At 34.5% G+C, this 23,331-nt stretch overlaps 2 protein-coding genes across 11 annotated transcripts in view; one reads left to right on the forward strand and one right to left on the reverse strand.

Annotated features, from left to right (window-relative positions):
* Positions 1-10,293, forward strand: part of key (NF-kappa-B essential modulator kenny) — a 35,631-nt gene extending 25,338 nt beyond the window's left edge. For 2 of the 4 annotated variants that reach the window (XM_076125363.1, XM_076125362.1), the window contains exons 4-14: positions 192-404; positions 1,116-1,226; positions 1,578-1,676; positions 2,126-2,254; positions 2,579-2,680; positions 3,426-3,562; positions 4,011-4,160; positions 4,604-4,840; positions 5,210-5,321; positions 5,770-5,904; positions 7,078-7,756. In XM_076125363.1, the coding sequence (XP_075981478.1) occupies positions 192-404; positions 1,116-1,226; positions 1,578-1,676; positions 2,126-2,254; positions 2,579-2,680; positions 3,426-3,562; positions 4,011-4,160; positions 4,604-4,840; positions 5,210-5,321; positions 5,770-5,904; positions 7,078-7,242 (1,590 nt within the window). In that variant the 3' untranslated portion in view covers positions 7,243-7,756. Of the gene's footprint in view, positions 1-191; positions 405-1,115; positions 1,227-1,577; positions 1,677-2,125; positions 2,255-2,578; positions 2,681-3,425; positions 3,563-4,010; positions 4,161-4,603; positions 4,841-5,209; positions 5,322-5,769; positions 5,905-7,077; positions 7,757-8,854 lie in introns of those variants that run through there. The other 2 variants (XM_076125364.1, XM_076125361.1) reach the window with 2 other exon arrangements.
* A 7,087-nt stretch (positions 10,294-17,380) lies between these two features.
* Positions 17,381-23,331, reverse strand: part of ITP (ion transport peptide) — a 90,694-nt gene continuing 84,743 nt past the window's right edge. For 6 of the 7 annotated variants that reach the window (XM_076125370.1, XM_076125369.1, XM_076125371.1 and 3 more), the window contains exons 2-4: positions 20,280-20,497; positions 19,945-20,065; positions 17,381-19,275 (exon numbers count right to left, since the gene is read on the reverse strand). In XM_076125370.1, coding sequence (XP_075981485.1) covers positions 19,945-20,065; positions 20,280-20,497 — 339 coding nt within the window. In that variant the 3' untranslated portion in view covers positions 17,381-19,275. The remainder of the gene's footprint in view (positions 19,276-19,944; positions 20,066-20,279; positions 20,498-23,331) is intronic. The other variant, XM_076125373.1, reaches the window with a different exon arrangement.

The raw sequence follows: 23,331 nt of genomic DNA on the forward strand, positions 1-23,331 counted from the left end.
TGTGTATCTACGATTTATCTAGAATGTACATGTCAGCAGGTGACTACCTACTATGATGCCTGCGCACCTTGTAGCTCTCTCTTAATTTGTTGGACTACAACAATACAAATAGAAAAAAATACAATCTCCTCTAGCGGTTATAGTGGCCATTTTTTTAGTACAATACTAAATCACTTTCATTCTGTTCCCAGCTTCGTCAAGAGAACAAGAAGCTGAAGCTCGACATAGCCCGGCTGTCAGACTCGGGCGTGGAGACTCAGTCACAACCTAACTCAGACGCCAACGCGCTAGAATCGTCCAAGTCAGGCCCGTCCTCCGCGCTGGAGTTCGTGACGTCACCTGATGATGACACTATCAATAAACTAACAGCGCAACTGGAGCTGGTGGAGAAACAACGACGACAGGTAATTTTGTTAAACTGACTGCTATATTTCTTGTTTTAATGGAAAATGTTAACAAATTTGGATTATTAGCTCTCCATATTCTCTGTTAAAAATAAAAAATACTAGTGAAAGAATTACTTCGATACGTCAATTAGTTTCCGATTTATAAGTAAAACAAGTTGTAACCGCGCGAATCGGTGTGACGTCATTGTACATTACGCTAAGTCTGGCTCACATAGTCTTTTTTAATAATATTTACTATTATTACACTTTAAATGTAATAAGCAGACGAAAACACAACAAAATACTGCATAAGCTATTACATCTACGGCTGTAGACTTGATATTAAGCAGGACACGGCCCGCGCGGCATGGTGTACTATGACGTCACGCTGTTAGCGGGACTCGATATTTTTTGAAACTTTGAATGCTTGTAAAATCAAAACTACTTGGTATTTTTGACTAAAACAAAAACTAGTTTTCATGTACATGTACAGGCTTTACTGAGTCAAAATTTCAAGCGATTTGGCATACCTAGTAACATTCTCCATTACGAAACATATGAAAGTGCAATATTATAATAACAAAATCCCTATCAACAGTTCGACGAGCTACTGCTCGGGTTTCCAACTCTACTTATGCCTAAAAAGTCTGTGTTGTTAAAAATAGTAGCTCAATCTTAACAACAAGTAAAACATTATTGTCTTATATCGCTAATTAATATTAATTACAGGTGATAGTTGACAATGAAAAGCTGACATGGCAGAAGGAATCACTCGAACATATCGTAGACGCGACATCAAAAGAAAGAGACGATCTCAAAGAGAAACTGAAGAATGCTGAAGTAAGTTGATTTTATTATTATATCAAGATTTTTACGACTTTAAGTAGAATCTCCTGCTTTAAAAATAAAAAATTCTTCCTCGTTATTCATTAATGATATTGTAAAAAGGTTTTTATTATGGAACATAATAAATTGCTTTCACGTGAGATTCAAATTCTAAACACCTTTTTAATCAAAATAATAATAGTATGTAGTGTGACTTGTCACACTATTATTATATTACTTAGTTGAATATTGCGCTGCTAAAAACAAATACAATTTTTTTTTATATATATTAATATGATTTGATAGGTATGTAAATGTATTATTTGTAATCGAAGTAAAATAATAATGATTAATTATTATTTTCAGCTTCAACTATCTACCAAGGACACGGAACACGCAGCCGAAGTCAGTAATCTGAAGTACACCATTCAAGATCTAGAAACCCAGTTGCAGACTAATAATGTTGTGAGTAATTTTGTCTTGTACCATTCCTTTACCGTGTACGTTGTTAGCGTCTCACGTGCACGTAATATTTACGTACACGTGTAATGTATGCATGTGAATAGAAAATGACTATTCATTGAACATGCTTGAAAAAACATTTTTATTAATTTTAAATTCATGTTACCAATTTTTGCATGGTTATGTCACGCAGATTCACACAAATGTGACACAATTTAACCGGTGGGTTTAACCAAAATTACGTACGTTCTTTTTGTGCGTTTAAGTAAAAAAAAAATAACAATAATTTGGAAATTAAGTATTCTTTTTATCAACGAAGACGTTATTTTTGTGATGTATTAAGTAGAAATAATCCAGTTTTACAAATTTAAAAAAGATTTTTTCTTAATGCATTTCATTATTCAGTTTTTTCGTTCATTTCAATTCGTTCATTATAGTCTTTGTATTTCCAGTCAAGCATACCATCAGAAGAGCTGGCACAACGTGAGTCACATATCCAGCAGTTAGAAGTACGAGTCGCGTCACTACAGACCGAGTTGAAGGCAGCGCAGCTTAGAATATTAGACTTGGAGAATGTCAAGGTACAAACATCTGTTTTATTTTTAATTTTGAGAGATTTTGCACGTGTTCAGGTATTTGGTGGTTAAGTGGGTAGACCTTGCCCATCTGGTTCGGAGAGCCCCACATACCCCAATGTTCCCCCGGGCGTTGGGGATGCAATTTCATGCATTAATCAAGTAAAAAAAAGGTGTATACGAATAATGTTATGAAAAATTAAGATAATTTGAGTTTGTGAGTAGTGATCTTTAACGGTATTTTGACTTAGCTATAGTAACACTTGTTTCCGTAAAAACCGGTTTAAGGCACTTTAGCAGCTTTTTTAAAGGTTGAACTTTTTATTTCAGTTGGAGTTTACAAAACACAAGTCGGGCGCAACAGAAGCTGTAAGAATATACAAAGATCAGATTCAGGATCTACACAATAGACTGAAGGAAGCCGCTACTACTGTGAGTATAATATTATTTTATAAGTACATAAATAAGACCCTACAATGTAATCTACAAGAACTGTTTCACGAACACTTAATATACCTAGTTTTAATATTTTTTAATATTTCAAATGTCTACCTGTTGTCATTATTAAAATCGAGAAGAAAATTTGATAGATACACGAATGTTGTATGGAAGCCACCGTCAAATAATCTATACTTACTAATATTATAATACTTACTAATACTTACTAATATTATAAAGCTGAAGAGTTTGTTTGTTTGAACGCGCTAATCTCAGGAACTACTGGTCCGATTTGAAAAAACTTTCACTGTTAGATAGCCCATTTATCGAGGAAGGCTATAGGCTATATATCATCACGCTACGACCTATAGGAGCAGAATACCAGTAAAAAATGTTACAAAAACGGGGAAAATTGTGACTCATTCTCTTATGTGACGCAAGCGAAGTTGCGCGGGTCAGCTAGTTATTTTATACTGTTTCTAGTATTTTTTTAATATAGTGACAACAGAAATACATCATTATTCATCTGTGAAAATGTTCAATTTCCAGCTATCACGGTTCATCAAATACAGCCTATTGACAGACAAACAGACAGCAGAATCTTAACAATAGGGTCCCATTCTTACCATTTGGATACAGAATCCTCAAACGAAATAAAATATATTTCGAATAAGAACAAACATATTATTATTTCGCAGGTGGTATTTCGAATTAAAACAAACAATGTTTTGTTTCGCAGGTGTTCCAGCCAGTCCGTCTGTCAATCAGTTCGGAGCCAGAATCGTCATCGGAGTATGCAAGCTTCATGTCCAACGTGAAACTGTACGACAGGACGCTGAAGCACCTCGCCGATCTACTCAATATACTTACACACGGGTAATTATTATTATTATAACCTATAGCTTTTTCATTTTATTATAAAAAAATTATATTATACTCGGGTGCCTCATTTTACCATTTCACCATTTCTCTGTGGCAGGTTGGTAGTGTTGGGGCTGCTGTACAGAGGTTTTGGGTTCAAACCCCCGGTAGGAACAAAAGTTTTGACTTTAGTTTTTCTTTAAAAAAAATCTCAGTGATTGCCCAGAATTAAAAAGTCCCAGACCTCAGTGTCTCGGAAAGCACGTGTCTCCTTTGGGAACCATACATACACACATATACATACGCGTAGAGCAGTTAGTAAGAGAACAGAGAGCGTATTTCTATATAATTATTGTGCGCACGCGCCACACTACGCTGTCGACACAAACTCGCCTCCATATTCGAATATCGACTAAGAAGACATTATATTTAAAATCGTCATTTAAAATCTTTTCTTTTCCAGTATGTCAGACAGTCTAGTCCAGACCCTCGGCTTAGTGGCCAGTCTTCACGACTATAAGTTAGACAGGACGTCGGCAGAACAGTTCAAGTCGGGACTCGCTGACGTCAAACAACAAATAGAGAAGCAACATAGCACAGCACTAAATAATATGTAAGTATTTTCACATACATTTATTTACTATTGGTTTTCTTGATTAATAGATTATAATATTAATTAGAAAATGAAACGTTTTATGAGTCATCTTTTATAATTACTATTTAATCACTGATACTAAATTAATTGATTTTTGTTTCGGTTTATTGTTAAACCATTTAAATATAACATTATGATACGTTTGAACATACAAAGGCATGAATTAATTATGAATTTCGATTAAGGCATGATTATGCTTGTATTACGCAATTATCCAATCAACTGTTAAACAATTAGTACATAATAACCTATACTGTTACTATAGCCTGAAGTATATTAAATCAACTTCTTTTCGCAAATTTCAAAATGCTCTGTAATCATAGTTAATTAAGAACTTACCTAACATTAACTGTTTTTAATCGACCATTAATTTAATAAATCTATTTCATTATAATTTTTAGTGGTCAAGTCCGAAGCACACTAACAATATTCGAAGGTATATTCCGTGATTACAACGAGTTATTAAAGAAATCGGTATCTAAACCGAAGTTGGAACGTTCGACTGCGAACGTAGAGGCGTTGACCGCGGCGCTAGTGGCTCGCGGGCAGGAACTGCAGGTGCTGCAGGAACAACTGCGCGGTTATAGAGACGACAGGGAGGATAAGGACTTGATGAAGGCGCAGTTGGATCTTTACAAGTAAGTAGTCTTAGATGTTTAAATAACACGTTAAGCTACACTTGCTGAGGTCGATCTTTGGATGGGTGATCGATTTCCTTCATGTTTCGGAAGGCAGTCAGGAGCTTGTAAGTCTGACAATCAGTCTTACCAAAGGGTATCGTGTTATAACCCAGGTAACTGAGTTGTGCTCCGTGTAAAATATTGTTTTAAACTGTATCTGATGAGATTGAAAACCGACTCCGCCATAGTTGGAAGAATGGCTAGGCTAATAATGATGATGAAATAACTAAGAATCAACGAAGGTGGCACAAACATAGAATACCCAACAAAGACCTAAAATCAGCTGATCTCTTAAAAACGGTTCTAATAAATCAAAACGTTTTATAGGAGTGACTTCGAGGCGGAACGCGAGGCTCGTGAGAAGATGGCGAGCGAGAAGGAGACCATCCTTACAGACCTGCGCACTACGCAGAGAAGAAACCAGGAGCTTACTAAACAGGTACTTACTTATTATATCATATGCATTTTTATTTATCGGTGTACAACATCGCGAAAATTGTTCGATAATTCATGTGGCTATCTTATTCTCTATGCGTATACGTAAAAAAATGATTTAAGATATTAGTACTTGAGGTGCATTTTCATTGTGTTTAATTGTGTACACAGACTGACAATCGAACATCGAAAGGCAGCAGTTTTGGCGCTTTTGTTTCATTAAGTAATCTAGTTAATACCTCAATAGTAAAGCATTTGCCATTTTCAAACACCCTACGAAACTTTTTCATGAATAAGAGGTAGACTAGAATATTACTTAGGGAAATGTTTCTGGCCGACCGTTTCTGATTTGTAAAGGTGTTCTAGTTTGTAACCGATTTAAAAAAGGAGCAGGTTCTCAATTTAGATGGTAGTTTTAAAGGTTTAGTTTTATATGGTATGTGTTGTTTCAGTTGGAGGAGGTCCGCAAGTTGAACCCGGCAGTATTCCAGAGCGCGGCGAGCCGCGTGTCCACCCCGGCCCGCGCCGCGCCCCGCGCCGCCACCACGCGGCCCGCCTCCACACAACCCTCCACCACGGGCAATATGGTGAGAATAACAATATCTACTTACTATACTCTTTAAAATATAGCTTGATTAGAATGACAGATGTCAAACTGTTTTGACTAGGGTTGTAGAAGTATTGATCAAAATCGATAGCGAAAAAATCGAACCTAAAATAATTATATTCGATTCAATTATTTTTGAATTTGATTTTTACGAATTGTTGTTGTGAATCTTATTGTTTAAGCAAATTCGTATAGGACGACCAGCCCTACTTTTAACACCGCACGGAGACCTCTCCTAGTTTAGTATTAATTAGGATCAATCAATAAAAACAGAAACAACGAAAAAAAGAGGTGAGCTTGCGATTTTGAAATATGAATCTGATTTACTTCTTTATGAAAAATAACAATTATTGTTAATATTGTTTTAATCAATCGATTAACTCTTATCTATTGTGCCTCTTCACTAAAATTTTTGCAACATGACGTAGCCTTGTAGAGAGGTTGAAAATTATTAGGTTTATTTTTAAGACTAAAGAAAATAGTACTGATTTTAAGCTTAAAGGCTGATTGTATTGAATTATTCTGATTTCTTATTGAGGATCTGTATTTAAAAAATAGTTATAATGCTAGACAAGACAGATTTTTCGTGTTTCAATTTGTAATACTCGTAAGACGTCACTACAAAGTTGTGTTATCTGTTTTGCTTAGAACTGTCATTTTAATCAAGCTATATTTTAATGAGTATTGTTTAACTACGTTCATGTAGTCGCCATACTACTATATAACACTAGAGCACCAGGGATTTCGTATGTTAATTTCCTACGCCAAAGAAATGTCCGTGTGATATTTTTGAGTTTATTAATATATTGTCAATCGTCCCAGCTATATAATGATATAGCTGAACGCTGAACAGACAGAAATGCTATTTAGCGGGTTCAAATCCCAAAACTAATTTCACTATTTTATATTTTTTTCTGATAACGCATTCTAGTATTTACTGCAATTATATAATGTCAGTGCAATTTTCTGTACTTGACTATATTATTCAAAAGTAAAATTGGCGCGGTTTGTAGAACTATTTTGTTATGTGAACTTTTCCATACAAATGTTATACAATAGTACAAAGAGTAATAGTTTAGGCGATACAATAGCACAAAGTGTAGGAAAAGAAGAACAAGCTACGAGTTATTTCAACATATAATATGACAATAAGGTTGTCAAAAAGAAGAAGCTCTCGGACCCTGGGCCGGAGGAGGGCGCCACAGCTTCAGCCAAGGAGTCCACACCGCCCCCACTTCGCTTCGACTGTCCCGTGTGCGACAAGCCTTTTAAAACGCTCATACTGTTGCAACAACATGTTGATAACTGTTTACCTTGAATACATCGTGTAATAGACAAATGTAGAAGTCATATTATGATCTTTTAGTTTAAATTTGAAAAATAGGACTCTGTGAATAACTCTTATAAACACAAAAAAAATAATTTTAACTGTAGTATTTCTAGGTTTCTAATTCGGTTAGCTTTTAACTCTAAGTTAATTAGCAAAAACCAAGGTAGCGAAAAACGGACGCGTAAGAATTAAGGCCAGTCTCAGCCGGATAACATATCTGGTGAATAAAGTGATAGTAAGAGTATAAAAGCAACGGTCAAGATTCCTTCTGACCGGCTATCTGATACTTATCCAGAAGAGATGAGGTCTTAAAGTTTTACATTACAGTATCAATTTCATTTGCATTTCTTATTATATTATTTTAGTATGATTGTAATTTTACTGAATACGTGAAATACAGAATCTACTGATAAGAACAAAACCGCTAGGTATAATTTATTTGTAGTAAAATAGATAATTTATTTGAACTTAACTTAGTGTTGAAATACTAATCAATTGCATTTATATTGTAATTTTATACTTTTTGTTATAGAAAATATTAAAATAATGGTTTATATACATTTTATTTTATTAATTATATAAAAGATAAGAAAGGTTTACAAAAACTCAGTGCTTAGGTAAGACAAGTTGATGTGGGTGTTGTTTTGAATGAATTCGCCGTTTTTTAAGTAATTTTGTACAAACAACAGTTTTATATAACAAATCTAATTTTATAGTTATTTTTACTTTAAAATTGGCGTCATTGGATGTTAATTAATACGCATGAGTGTTTTTGAAAAACGTGTTTTGCTAACGATATACCTACTATAAAGTATATTGTTATATACTAATATAGGTTGTAACTTGCGTGAAATGTTACGAATATAATTCTTAACTAGACTTCTAATTCTCAGACAGAAAGACAGCCTCCGTGGCGCAGTGGTTTAGGTCACCACGCCGATACCACTGCATCGGGAGGTCGTGGGTTCGATTCCCACACGGAGCAATTATTTGTGCGATCCACAAATAATTGTTTCGGGTCTGGTTGTGCTTTGTGTCCGTTGTTTGTATGTTTGTAAAAGTCCCCGCGACACAAGAGCAATTCTTAGTGCGGGAGTTGTCTTTCTAAAATAAAAAAAATAATCTTTAAAACCTGGATTTTTAATTTAGTATGAATCGTGTGTGACCGTTTTTTTTTTAAATTATATAGTTCATGTCTTACAAAATAATAATAAATAGGTACAATTATTAAAGTATACAAATAACGAAAACTTTGCACAGGAGTTGTAAATATGGTACATTAAAAACTACCGCGTTGTTTAGATTCAGTTCTGTGACCTTATGAATCTATACGGTTTATAGAAAGCATCAAAATTCTTATGACCTAACTTGACAGCCGTACCTTAAAGCCCTGACGATATTTTTACTTGCTAAAGCGATCTATGTTCATCAGTAAGAAAAGGATAACGCTATACACACGATATAGTGTCATCCCTCTCACACACTTGAAAATAAAAACTTAACAAACACACAGTAAGACATGAACTATATAATAAAACTAAACCAATAACCTTTCCAAATATTGTACAACATAATATAACACACCTATTATCATTTGCAGGTGTTCACGTGTCCCAAATGCATGAGGTTCTCATGTGACCAGTACAAAGTGATGGAGGACCACTTCGACTTCTGCCTGGATGACTTCTAGTGAATAACCTGACTGCTAGGGTGAGTGATACAGTTGTCGGTCGTGTAGATATTGTAAAAAAAATGTTGATAGTAGGGCTGGGATTTGTGACTTTGTATAATTGAAGTTGGTTGTTAGTTTCGTTGGTCGTGAAAGTACTAAATAATAGACAGAAAACGGGTCGAAACATATCGTTGAAAGTAAATAGAAAATTTGGGTTGTTACACTACAGGTGACACCGTCAATTGTAAATAGTATTTCATAGGTAATAATAAGGTATAATTGACCTTGAACGTAACGTAACGCATATTGTAACGCATCCCTGCTTTCCAAATCAATTTGTTCGAAAGTATTACATTGACCCTTTGAATCGAATACTTTACAAGACTGTAACAATATGTATAAAAACTCTTATTTAGTACTTTTACGGCCAACAGTACAGAAACGTCAATTGAGGTCCTCCCTATAAACTGTATAAAAATTGTAGACTTACTATTTAGACTCAGTCGTAGTTTAGTAGTTTATAAGCTATACCGCGCCAGTAACAATACCTTATAAAAATTAATTAACTATTTAGATAATAATAGTTCAATAGCTCAATAAATTGGCGTGCTTTTGAACTTGTCTAATGTATATTATAGTTTAACAACTTAGTAGAAAGCCTTGTATGCAAGGATCGTGGCTGGCGGAGGTATACAACATTCAGAATCTAGAATATGAGTGCCCTGTCTGATATAGCTAAATTATTTTATCAATATATCGATCGATCGACGCGAGGCCTAACCTCTCCCTCATTCCGGGAGGAGATCCTTACCCAGTAGTGGGACATTAATGGGTTTATTCTCCATTGAAAATCTAGATTAATCAAGAACGCCAGGGCTCTACTAAGTTGTGTGACTATAGTTGCTATACAAGAATAATCGAAATCAGAATTCTAATAAAATATTTTTAGTAATATCAGTGCCTTGTAATATTTTAATACTTTTTCAACTAGCCGACAACTGTAGTGTTCACCCTGCTAAATATATCGGTAATCCTTCCTATATTTAGTATAAGTTAGTTTATAATATGATTGTATTACATAATAATATGTTTTAAATATTAAATGTTTTGTTTCGATGTCAGTCTGTGAGACTTGCACAATTGTAAATCATTTGTATTATGAGTTTATAGATTAATGTGATTTATTGTAAGGCTCTGTGACACTTAGGTAGGGTAAACCACCCAGTAGTCAGCCTTTTAGTGAAAATGTCAATTTGATTTAGCCATATTTTTAACATTTACAACTAGATGTAAAATCATTAGTCATTGTATGAAAGGTAATTTATTAAACTTTAAGAAAAAAATAACAAAATATCATATTTATAAGATTATTATGGAAAAAATCCACATTAAACAAAATATGGCACTTTTTACCAGTAGTCAGCCCCATTTCGCCAGTAGTCAGCCATATCTTACCCAGTAGTCAGCCTCTTACTTACTCAATACAAATGTTCTATTTTAAATATATTTTTATTGAAATCTCCAGGAAATAAAGCACATTTGCAATAATACCATGCAGTACAATTTATACATCCATTAATTTTTAACCCCCGACGCAAAAAGAGGGGTGTTATAAGGTTCGACGTGTCTGTCTGCGTGTCTGTCTATCTATGGCATCATAACTCCCGAAAGGATGCAGTGATTTCAATTCAGTTTTTTTTTAATTAAAGGTGACATATGTGCGAGTGTTTTTAGACATGTTTGATGAAAATCGGTGGAGCCGTTTAAAAGTTGTAGTGGGTTAAAGTGGGGAGATTAACCAAATGTCTGCAAATTTACTCGGACCGGGTCTCAAATGGCTTCGCATGCTGAGAAAGCTGGTGGTGGGAAAGTCAGAATGGCTTAACCTAACCACCAACCTATAAAAAGTATGAAATCAAAAAATATATTGTGAAATCGGGGGTTTTCAAGATTTTAATTTATAGTTATTAGCACTTAGGTAATTGATTTCTAAATGTTTTCTAGTCAATCTTTCTTCACACGGTTCACAGCGATAAAAGTTTATTTTCTGTTCCTTTATTCCTTCTGTTTCTCAACTCTCCCCAATCTACAAAAGATGCTCTCTTCTTCTATAAAACTATTTTAGCTTTCTTGATGTGTTGAAACATAAGTCAATGGTAGGCTAGGAAATAGAAGGTAGATGATAGAAGTAACTGGTATCATTCCTTTCTTTTCTCATTTCCCAAAATTCCTTCGTGTGTTCGGAAGGCATGGTAAATTGTAGGTCCCGGCGGGCATTCAAGGATCTCTGGCAATCGTTGCCATTAGTCAGAAGCTTGAAAATCTGATAACCAGTCTTATGGTAGTCGTGGTATAGCCCAGGTAACTGGGTTGTGGAGGTCATAATATAGGCAGTTGCTCCATGTAAAACACTGGTATTCAGCTGCATCCGGTGAAACTGGAAGCTGATTCCAGCATATCGTGACCAGTTTCTTAGGGCAGTCATTTGTTTTTGGGAGTGCACTTAGTCTAGCTTAATGGTACGAGGCATTTGTGAGACTATTAAACGATTTCGGACTTGTAGTGTCATAATAATGTGTGAAATGAGAGTACTCGACTCGTTTCCATGATTTTCATAACATTTTTGATCGCCACCATAGCACATGACAATTATTCCTCTTTATACAGATCTTTTGGTCTTTTTGATATGATACTATTCGAAAACAAGTAACTAAGTTTTGTGCCAACATAGCCGTCCACAAATTTGAACCTTAATGAAAGGATTTAAGACCCAATTTCATTTAGCAAAACTGACGGCCGACTATGGGATATGTAGGTCCAATGGTCGGCCTCATGAAATTCACTGACTTTATATGCGGCCGACTACTGGTAAAATACTATTTTTGTCTTAGAAGAGTTTAGCTCAACGCAATAGTTATGTTGAGAAGTATTCGCCCTGTTAATTTCAACCAAATATATGAGAATTGCAAAAAAACCAGTAGTCAGCCACTCATGGCCGAGTACTGGATCAACCTCATATTTTGCAAACCCAATAGTCGGCCACGTTAATTTATAATACAAAAGACAAATAAAACGCCTGCAATGCATGATTTTATCGAAGATAAACTATTAAATACTAGCATAGAATATCAATTCGTTCCATATTGCATCAAATTCATTTAAAAACATGCCAAAAACTAAAACACGAATCCTTAACAAAAAAATAGCAATGGCGACGTTTTTGGCCATGTCTTTGATGGCAGTTCATAAGAACGAGTGTAACACGTTAACCTGCCATGCTATCGAATCGTAATTGTGCATATTAGTCAATAAGATTATACAGATTCGATTAATGATTATTTTATTGGTCTTTACTATTTTCTACACTAATTATGTGGATATAAAGCCTGTAAAGGCTGACTACTGGTTGGGGGCTGACTACTGGGTGCTTTACCCTATAAGTCGGAATAATAGTTCTTAAAGAGTTTTGCAACATATAGTTAAATAGAATAACGCTAGTGAAGTTTTAAAAACATATCGAGTATTCCCTTTGTCCTGATGTCAGCCGCGTACGTCGGTCAAGCTTTGTACGACACTTGCGGAAATTGTGGCTGAATAAACAACAGCCACGCGAACCGATTTCTGAGGTTAGGCTACGTTTGCCGAGGTTGCTCTGTCGATGGGTGACCATTCTGAGTTCCTCAGTGTTAAGACAAAAGAAAAAGACAAATCTGCCATAAGGCAAATACACGACGTGCCGCTACCATGGTTAGTTTCTTTCAACGTATGGGTAGGGATAGAGGTCAATAGTCATGTGAAATACAATAATTTATATTATTATTAATTACCGAATTATCAACCATTAACTTAATAAAAAAAATCGTATAAAATCAACTATGGTGTAAAGGTCATTCACCGCGCTCGCGAGTCATAAAATTCAAAATTCGAATCAATGAAATTAAAATGAGAAAGAATGCTACTACAATAAAGGCTCTCTTTCTTAGCGACTCTGCTATTGGGCGGCGCACGCGACAGCACCGCTCCGTTTGATGTACTTTGATCTATCCCGCCAGTGCCCCCCGAAACTGTGGCCTTGACACACTTACCGGTGCATTTCGCGCGCTAAAAATTAAAAAAATAATTTAATCTTACGCGAAAAGGACGCTTATTAATAATTTTCGGTTTAGTTTTTAGTGTACCTACCTAATAAAAAAGTAACAGTTACTGTTTTGTGTAAAAGACATTTCATTAATAATGTTTAAGTGTTTATTGCGTTAAGGACGCCATAGTGTTATTGATGGTTTTAGGTAGTGAGTGTTTGTATTGTTTTCGCGGTGACATTGCTTTGCCAAAATAAGTGATCGAAGTGATTAGTAATGATTAATAAGTAATAATATCTTAGTGATAATAACTCGTAAGTGGGTAGGTAATGCATTCGCCGCACGAAGTGTCGTCACAGGATCGAGACGCGCCGGCGCCGTAGTTGCGTGTTCGCTTTGCTACGTCGCCACTGCGGCTCCGGCGTACGCGTAAGTAAATATATTTGTAGCCATAGCGGGGTGATACGTATGAATGAATGTTTGTATAGAGTGATAGGTATTGATTACATTTAAAATTCTTCAATTATCCCCAAATTAAATTAGATTATCTCTAAGTGTTATTTTTCACATGACTCTTGACCTCTAGCCCTACCCATACGTTTAAGGGAATAACTAACAAGCCATGGTAGCCCGTAGCGGCACGTTGTGCAAAGAACACTCAACTTATATAACATCTTCATTACTCCTTACTCATATTCCGTCTTGTGCGACAATATTACTCGAACACGCGTGTATCGTAAGAGTTAAACTTTTTTTAAAAGACAACTTTCGCACTAAGAATTGATCTTGTGTCGCAGGGACTTTTACAAACACAAACAACGTACACAAAGTACAACCAGATCTGAAACAATTATTTGTGGATCGCACAAATAATTGTTCTGTGCGAGAATTGAACCCACGATTTCCCAACACAATAGTAACGGCGTGGCGACCTAAACCACTGCCACACGGAGTCAGTCAAACTCAATCTTCAAACTTTGCGTAGACCATTAATAACACTATTTTTTTGGTCTATATTTTAAACGTTACTCCAGTGTCAATAGAGCCTTATAATAAATCATTCGCTAAGCAATTAATTGTAAATTGTAAATGTGTAATATTGTAATGATGAAATAGTTGACATGACCAGTAACCTGTGTGTAGATATTTTGCAACACATTCCAATGTGTACAACATTCTTGTCAGTTTGTTGTTCATAAATGTCGTGGAAAATGTGTTTATAAAGCTTTTCACAAAATGCCTAATCTTTCCTTGGTGAGATTCATGGAATAATTTAGTAAAGACATTTGACACCCAACAATCTGTCAAAAATGTTAATGTATCTTACTTTATACCCACAGTTATCTGATGATAGAAAATCAATTGTAAAGATTTTTCTTCTATAAAAAGAGATTTTAGTCCAATGATATATCAACCCATTTTAATAATTTGTGTTTCTTAAGCCTTTATATAACAAGGCAATATTCTATAACTGTATCATAAAAACATGTTAATCTTTCCATTATTATTAAATCGTTAAGTAGGTACCTAGTTATATTTATTTTCTGCCTACATTTGTGAATAACACACACTAGTGCCATCTGAAAGAGCTTAAAGAAACATAATTATTATAATATTAAGTGCGTATCAGCTAGAACTTAGGTAGCTCTTGTTAAACAACACTAACAATTTCAAAATACTTTTACGGATCTTATTATACAGTTATTTTAATCATTTACTTTTATATAGAGTATCATTCACACGGACTTTTTGTATGAGACAAGCGTATACGCACGTATACGTATATAAATTGCAGGAAATGTACAAATGAACCTTAATGCAATGACCTTTAAATCTCATTTACATTACTGTGAAATTTGAAACGTGAGTAACTTTGAGTTGAAGTTGCCCCCTCTAACGCTGTCAGCCCGGGTGGCATCTGGGAATTTTCTTCCTAATTTTATTCCCAGTTGTCAGCAGGGGGTACAACTGAGAATCTATACTAATATTATAAAGCTGAAGAGTTTGTTTGTTTGTTTGTTTGTTTGAACGCGTTAATCTCAGGAACTACTGGTCCGATTTGAAAAATTCTTTCAGTGTTAGATAGCCCATTTGTCGAGGAAGGCTATAGGCTATAGCTTTTATATCATCACGCTACGACCAATAGGAGCAGAGTACCAGTAAAAATGTTACAAGAACGGGCAAAATTATGACCCATTCTCTCTTATGTGACGCAAGCGAAGTTGCGCGGGTCAGCTAGTGTAACAAATAAATAACGAAAGTCTATAATAAAATCCGTAAAAGTATATTAATATTAAATACCTACATGCCCTACGTGTTTTAGATTTTCTACTCTGTTAACTCTGCGCCTTATCTTTTCATAAGGATAGTAGTCTAGCATTAATTGACAAAGTTAATTAATGTGTAGAATATTTATCTTTACTTATGAGAATGTCTTTGTTTTTAGTTTTGATCGTATTATAACTGTGACTATGCTTTTGTAAGATGATGTTTTGTATTAAACTGTATGTATTTTTATCTTGATTTCAAAAATTGAAGTTTTATGTTTGACTGTATTGTATATTTCTAGATTTGCTAAAACGAAAGTAAATTTTGTTTTCTTTTCGACATTCCGTTGCGTAGAAAAGACATTTTTGCAATTTATGAAATAAGTATTTGATTTATATGAAATTATTTCAAGCATGTATGAAACTTATTTCAACTCATATAATTATATTGGTCATGTAAAATGTATGATTTAAACCAAAACGAAAATTTAGATAGACTGAATAGTTCGATGGCCTGATAGAGAAATATAAAATTAAATTAGATTAATATCAAAATATATATTTTCGCAGAGTGATTGCTATGAGACTGTTATTAGTATTTATTTTTAAAATTTCCAATATTATATTTTATTGTGATATTTTTTGTTTGTGCTTGCCTGAGAGATCTTTAAAACAATTCAGTCCACCACACTTGCCTTAGCCGGTGTGGTGGACTCATGTCCTGACCCGTCACTTATACCGGGACAAGCCTCTTACCCAGTAGAGGAACAGAGCTAGTGTGGTGGACTCAAGGTGGCAAGGGTCTCCTGCCTTATTCCGGAGAGTCAATCTTTGATTGGTCAATGTAATTTGATCGAAACGTCGAGTACTAAATAAGGAATCGTAAATTTTAAAATTCTCATCGCGTTTTAAATCCATTAGCAATTTTGTATCAAGAGATCCTTGCCCAGCAGTGGGACAGTAACGGGTTAAATTCAATTTATTTTGTTTCCTGTTTCGTAATGTTTATTTATGAATATAGATAGCGCCACTTGTCTCATTAAACAATTAAAATTGTCGCGCCTTAGATAATGATATTGTATGAATTATTTATCAATTAATTATTGTTTGATCTATAAATAATTGTTGTTTTTACTCGTTTGTTAACACGTGCAATATTGAATGCGTGATTATTCAAGAATTAAGTTGTCAATCGTCTAGATGATCTAAAGACATTGCTTAGTAATTAATTGGAAATAACATCTTTTATAAGCCGCCTATAAGACCTTTAATACAAATACTATGCTGAGAATCCGGCATATCCTCAAAAGACCCAGTATTTAAAGGTGTGAATACAGAACTGAAGACGATTTCTAACCTATGTTGACACTATTTATATCTCGTATGAAAATCTATATAATTAACGCCTAAGCATATTCGCGAACCGAGTGTAGAAAATCGCGCTACTGATCTTTTTCGAAACTGCAGGACTTCCTATAAACAATTTTAAGTCATATTGCATATGCAAAATTGTTTCTACACACCAAAGTTTGTATGGAGTTTCTTTCTTCTACATACAAAGGATTATCGTCTGCACAAACCCTTATATGAATGAAAAAAATGTTAATACATTATTTTAAATTCTTGTTTACCACCGCACTAGTGGCGCCATCTATCCCACATATTTACTTCTGACGTTTATTTTATTCCCTCGTGCTAAAGTTACCACTAACACTAGTTTAATCTAATTGTATTATAATAAGGAATTGATGTAATATATAATATAATGTATTGTATACTTATGTACTGTGATCCCAAAACGTGTTGTCATACTTGTCAAAGATAATGTTTAAATATATTCATTAGAAAATGTTGTTGTTTTTTTGACAGTTAAGACAGTTGTGTACTGCTTAGATTAAATTATCTTTTTGTAAGTCTGAATGAGTTTCATGTGAATAGTGTGATGTTGTATGTTTGAAATTACATTTAATTGAATTTAAATTTCACCTCACTTAGAGTAGGGATTTGTAGGGAATGTAAAATAGGCTTAATGTTGGTTGAAATTGATCAACCTTTTGGTAGTTTGGTGTTGGTTGAGTAGTTCTAGGGTAGAATAAAAATACAAGAAATGATTTTCAAATGAAATATATTTCATGGAACCCGTAGCGTTTCTTAGCTGTTTTTATAAAATTTATACAATTATTTATAATAATTTACTATTCATTTTTACAAACGCGTCATATAAATCGTTTATATATCATTAGCTAATTTTTATAACCTAGTGTCTTGCTGACAATAATTGGCACCATTTTATCTACGTCATAGTTTGTGTCGAACTGTTACGTCACATAGGACAAGTGTGACGTCACACAGTTGTCAATGAAACATAAGAAACGCTAATACAACTAAAAAAGATGAGATTCGAACACGGAGAAGAGCTACAGCGGAATTAAAAACCCTTTTAAATAAGTATAAACCGCAACTTAAAGTAAAATCAGAAATATATCAGAGTTATCATACACTGGTACACAATCGCTGCACGAAAAAAGTATCTATTTATCATCATTATTATCAAAAAATATAAATAAAAAGTAACAATAGGTAATAAATAGGTCGGAAGTATATAAAAATAAATCTTTTATAAATACTTAATCTAGTAAAATTAACTAATAAAAATAATAATTAAAAAACTCGCTTGGCAACCGAAACCTTTAGAAGCTGTGAGCACGAGTCGGTAATCCTGGGGGTCGGCTATCATTTGTGCAAACTAACTAACCTATCGGAATTTACACACGCACTCTTACAAATGAGAACCTACTGTATACAGGACTAGTTTCACTAACAATTGTCTATGGTTTAGTTGAAAAAGTGCTCGTTATACGTTGCTATTGAAATTTTGACGGTAAAGTTTCAAAGTGCATTAATGAAACTAGCCCTTTAGGTTGGAGAAGTTAAATGAATAAATAAATAAACGAAATGAAACAGGGGACATTCGATAATTCTAAGTGATTATTTAAGCCACATGCGTGAATTTACAAGTTCATGAAACAGATTGCAAACACTTTGTGAATTATCCGTTGCAATGTTATACTTAACATTAATGTCGTTATAACAAAGTTAAGTTCTAAATTGTGTAACAAAATATTTATATTTACGGCTCAGAAACTACTTAAAATATTTAACTAAAATTAAAACGTAGATTGTTAAGCATTCGCTTCTATTACTATTTCATTAGAAATACAGTATCAGCTCTAATACATATAAAAAATTATAGAGAAAAAAATGAATCAAAGATTGAAAAAAAGCGTAAGTATTATTTTTAAATACTGTGATTGGAATGCGTGACAATTCAGTTGTCGTTCGGAAACGTGTGATTTAGACGGACTGTAGAGACTTTATCCTTAACTGGCAAAGCATGAAAGCTGTGGAAGCGACCGGTGTCAAGTCCGATCGTCCGGCTCAATCACACGCGTCGTAACGGCACCTAGATGATAATCTCAGTCGGATGTACGAGACAGGGTGTTCAGGAGATGACCAGCATCAATACGGGAAAGACTGCCTCTATTTTTGAATTTCAATACTAGGAGGTGTTTACATTAATGTACATTACACCGTACTTAGAAGCTTACAACATTTAATAACATATAAACCATGAAATACATAATAAATGTCCTTACAATACTTAATACGAATTACAAATAATTGCGAACATAAAATTAATATACGTCGCGTTTAGACTAGATCGTTGAGGATAGATAGCAGACGTCAAATTGGAGGAACATTGACTGTGATCTCTGCTTGTTGGCAAAGCGGTCAAATAGTGTATGCCGTTGCGTTGAAAGTAGTTGGTACAAAACTGCGTTGTATGTAACACGGTAAGGTAATGCGGCGAGACGGTGTGTTGGCTGTTTGGCATTAGCGACGACCGACGAAGTCGATCATCTGGTCTATCTTGTCCTTCTCGTCGTATAGGTACAAAGACTCCATGCATCCCTTGAAATAGGGCGTTGTGAAGCATTTCTCCCTGTAGAATAAACAACATTATTAGATCACTTGTATAATACAGACGATCATAAGAAGAAGAAGAAAGATAGAAGCTAGTGAAAAATAAGTTTAATTAATATATAAAATTTAATAATAGAAAACCATCTTTACAACTTTTACTATAGTTCAAAAAAGAAAAACTAAATTTAAAAAAATACCATTTGATAAAAATATTAACTACAAGTGCTTAATAAGAGAAGAGTCTTATAATTAACATGCAATTAAACTAAAAGTTAGAAAGTAGATCATAGTTATAGTTCTGAAAGGTAAAAAGCATTTTAAACGTGCTGTTATTTCAAACCGCTGAAAACTAGTAAATACATAGTTAGGAAACATGTAGATTGTAGCCCTATTACTTACCGATATAGTTTTTTTTTACACTGTTGTACTTTTTAATAGATTTAACATCTTTTTGACCTGTGTTGTTGGTATTTATAAAGTACAGCATTGTAATAAAATTCTAGTAATTTTGAAGTCTTCAAAAGTACTACAATATACAGAAATCTACAAGCATAGTGTTAAGATAGTGCAGAGTTTAGCGTGCTGTTAATCACCCGTAAGCTGGAAGGTAATGCTCAATGCATTAGAAAGAGATACAATATAGGAAGTGCATATGAGAGAGAGAGGTAATATCAAATCGATGTTGTACCTAAACCCCAGGATCGGCTCCGTGTATCGTTCTTATATATTCCTTGAAAAGTTCTAGCTTGTCTGTCTCTTGTAGCACCTCGACGCACCCCTTGAAGTAATCTGTCGTGAAACAGTCTTTCCTGTGCCCCAACAAGGAATAATGCATTTTATTGACATGTTTATAAACTTTAAAATCGTGTGCAGTGTCATTTTCTTTATTGTGAATGAGTTGTTGTTTTATTGTGGAAAACATTTTGACGATAATTTTAATGTGAGAACAACTCCATCCATCGGCAACAATTTACAACTGCAAAACGTCACAAGTGTCAAATTGAATTTGACATTTCAACATACCTGCACAGAGTATACAGCTGTGGTTCTCTAAAGAGGTTGAAGCAGTCGTCGCAGATCCTGTCGAGGCGGGCGAAGATAGCGGCATCGTAGACGCCCTTGCACTCGAGCGTGAAGAAGGACCGGCGCGCCACGTGGTGCGAGGTCGAGGGGGGGGCGGCCGCTCCCAGCGCCACCGCTACCAGTGCCGCGCACGCTAACTGGATCGAACTTAGATGCATCTGGAAATAAAGAAACAACCACTTTAGTTCTCGGATACTTTACACCCAAAGACATGGCATAAAGCATGAAATCTTTCCAGAACACTGGCTTCAGTAACTATTCCATGATCATGACCAGTGTCTGAACTATCAATAGACAGGAAATGACGTAGTAATGGATATATGGAGCTAAATTTAGAGCCCTTTATGACTTAACTATCGCTGCATTATCATATGCAATTCATTTAGAGTTAACGTAACGACTTAATGATATGTTAAACTGTTTAGTTTTACAGTAGGAAGAAACTTATAGAAAATGTTGTATAAATCGAGAAGTTTCCAATAATATATTGATGGTATCCGTAAAAGGCGAGGTTATTTAGCAACGCACGATCAAAAGATAGAGTGCAATCCGAGCACCTTCCGCCTGTCGTAAGATCACACGCGACGCTGCGCTTGCGCCGATCAGCTTAAGGGAAAGATGCAATAACATTTAACTCATGAAAAACTATATGGAATACGTTATACGACAGATTTTAAACTTAACTATAATTATTATTTCAGCTGCTTGTTTACAATGAACTTAACAAAGCAATGCATTCATAGATGTCTAAATTTACTTTTATTTACCCTTTACGGTCCCACTGCTAGACAAGGGTCTTCTCCCAAACAAGGAAGGGGTTAAGGCTTTGAGTCCACCACGCTGGCTAAGTGCGGGTTTGCATCACTAAATGTATTAAACATTTATAAAAAAATACTTTACAAGGTAGATTTAGTTAAGAATGCTTTGCAGACATCTCTTGGTACAAACTCTACATAGATTTGACTCTCTATAATCTACATTTCGTCAAGTATAGCCACAATTATCAGATAACCGTGTCAACCAGCCAATAATAATCAAACACCACTCACAAAAGTAATTTGAAAGCTCAAACCTGCGCCTTAACTACTTATATCCGTCGAAACATTTAAGTGCAAAGTGAACGGGCGATTATCTCAAAGTGGACTGGGTAAATATACCACCAGCGGTATCCAGATTATTGGACAATTATTAGCAAGTACCGTAATCACGACATAATAACTTAAAAGCGTTTTATGCGCGCCGACTATTGGCTGTTGCGCACTTAGACACTTTTTGCGAGGATGCAATTTGTTTTAGACTGTATGATGGGTATTGCTTAAAGCTATATGTTATCCCTATATACTTAATACTAGTATGTAATAATGCAGTGCGAAAGTTTAAAAGTTGTAGTAGTATGATGAAGTTTAAAAAAAGGTACGAACATATTTATGTAATTCTGCTTTTTACCGACTTAAAAAAGTGCAGTTTCTCAATTCGTCAGTATTTTTTTTGTTTCCTTTTTATTCTTTATACCAATTTGAATTCTATTTTTTGTATTTAAAAGCGAGTGTTTCCTTAAAGGTCCAATTTATTTGAAGCATATGGTTCAATTGAAGGGGGAAACTTATACACAGAAATTAGTAATCTTTATGTGACGTCAACTTATTCATAAACTATTTCAGTTTTATGTCGACATTAAATTACAAGGCTTCTTACTAAATATAACACGCATGTAATAAAGGTATTAGTAATAAATTACTTTGTCATTATTAATAATATATTATATGAACCGCATTTCTCTATCGTATTAGGTATTCAAAATTGTTGAGGTTTAGTTCTAATATTATTATATTTCCTAGAATTCGGTGTATTACCGAAATAACTATGACAGCATTTATTCATGTAAAGTTCTCTTACAATTCTGAAGTTACTTTGAGACGTCATACATAAATAGAATGGCTTTTTCCATCGCGTTTCATCATTCATCGAATAAAACTGTTAGAAGATAGAATTTTGTACCTACATACATACATATAGTCTCGCCTTTTTCATAGTTATAAGCTGATCCAAGACAGCAAAGATACAATCATAAGTTTTTAATAAATATAACCCAACCGCACTTGGCCAGCGTGGATGACCATGGAGGAGACGCTTGCCTAGCAGTGGGACAGTAATGGGTTATTTTTTTTTATAATAGATAAAAATAATGTTGCTATCAATTTGAGCGACAGTTGAGTAACAGTTGCGCGACAGTTTCACTGTGCAAACTGACCATTAAGATTCAATTCGTACTCTCAGTTACATAAAATCAGGCCAGATGTTTGATAAAACGTGCAAAATTATACCTTTTCGCACTCTTAATTACTTTTTGATAAATTAACTTTAATTATCGCTAGGTTTGTTAACACTAAAAAGATAAAGTTTTGTAGGAAATGGGATGTAAAATAATATTGGGAAATCATTTTAAAGGTATCCTTTCAAATATTGCAAATTCAATATATCTATATTATACTATATATTTTGTGGATGGATGTATGGATTCTTACTACTCACGCAATTATCACTGAATGCTGAATGCGCGGTCACCCATCTATGGAATGACTGCATAGTGGTATTTGAACTGAGCGTCTTCGTGCTTCGGATTGCACGTAAAAATTCGGTCCCGGTTATTGTCTATTAAGATAACAATCGTTAAGCCACGTCAAAGGCCTTTGGGTGGCTTGAACAACTTTGACACTAGGTTGACCACTAACCATACGACAAGAAGAAGACCATTTTACTAAACTATAACTATAAATTCGACTATATTACGACTATGATTCTCATACGTTTCTAATCGAAGGAGTTATCCGGTACTTACTTGACTTATAGCAAACATATGCATTTCTATTCACAACATTGTATGTTTATCAAAGGAAGTCTCGCCTAGTTAAAGCTAACAGGAACTTATCAATAATATATCCAACCTCCTTTCCCTTCCTTTGCAATAAGATAATCATTTTATAACTTACTA

The sequence above is a fragment of the Anticarsia gemmatalis genome, chromosome 17 (assembly GCF_050436995.1).
Source record: "Anticarsia gemmatalis isolate Benzon Research Colony breed Stoneville strain chromosome 17, ilAntGemm2 primary, whole genome shotgun sequence".
NCBI lineage: Eukaryota > Metazoa > Arthropoda > Insecta > Lepidoptera > Erebidae > Anticarsia > Anticarsia gemmatalis.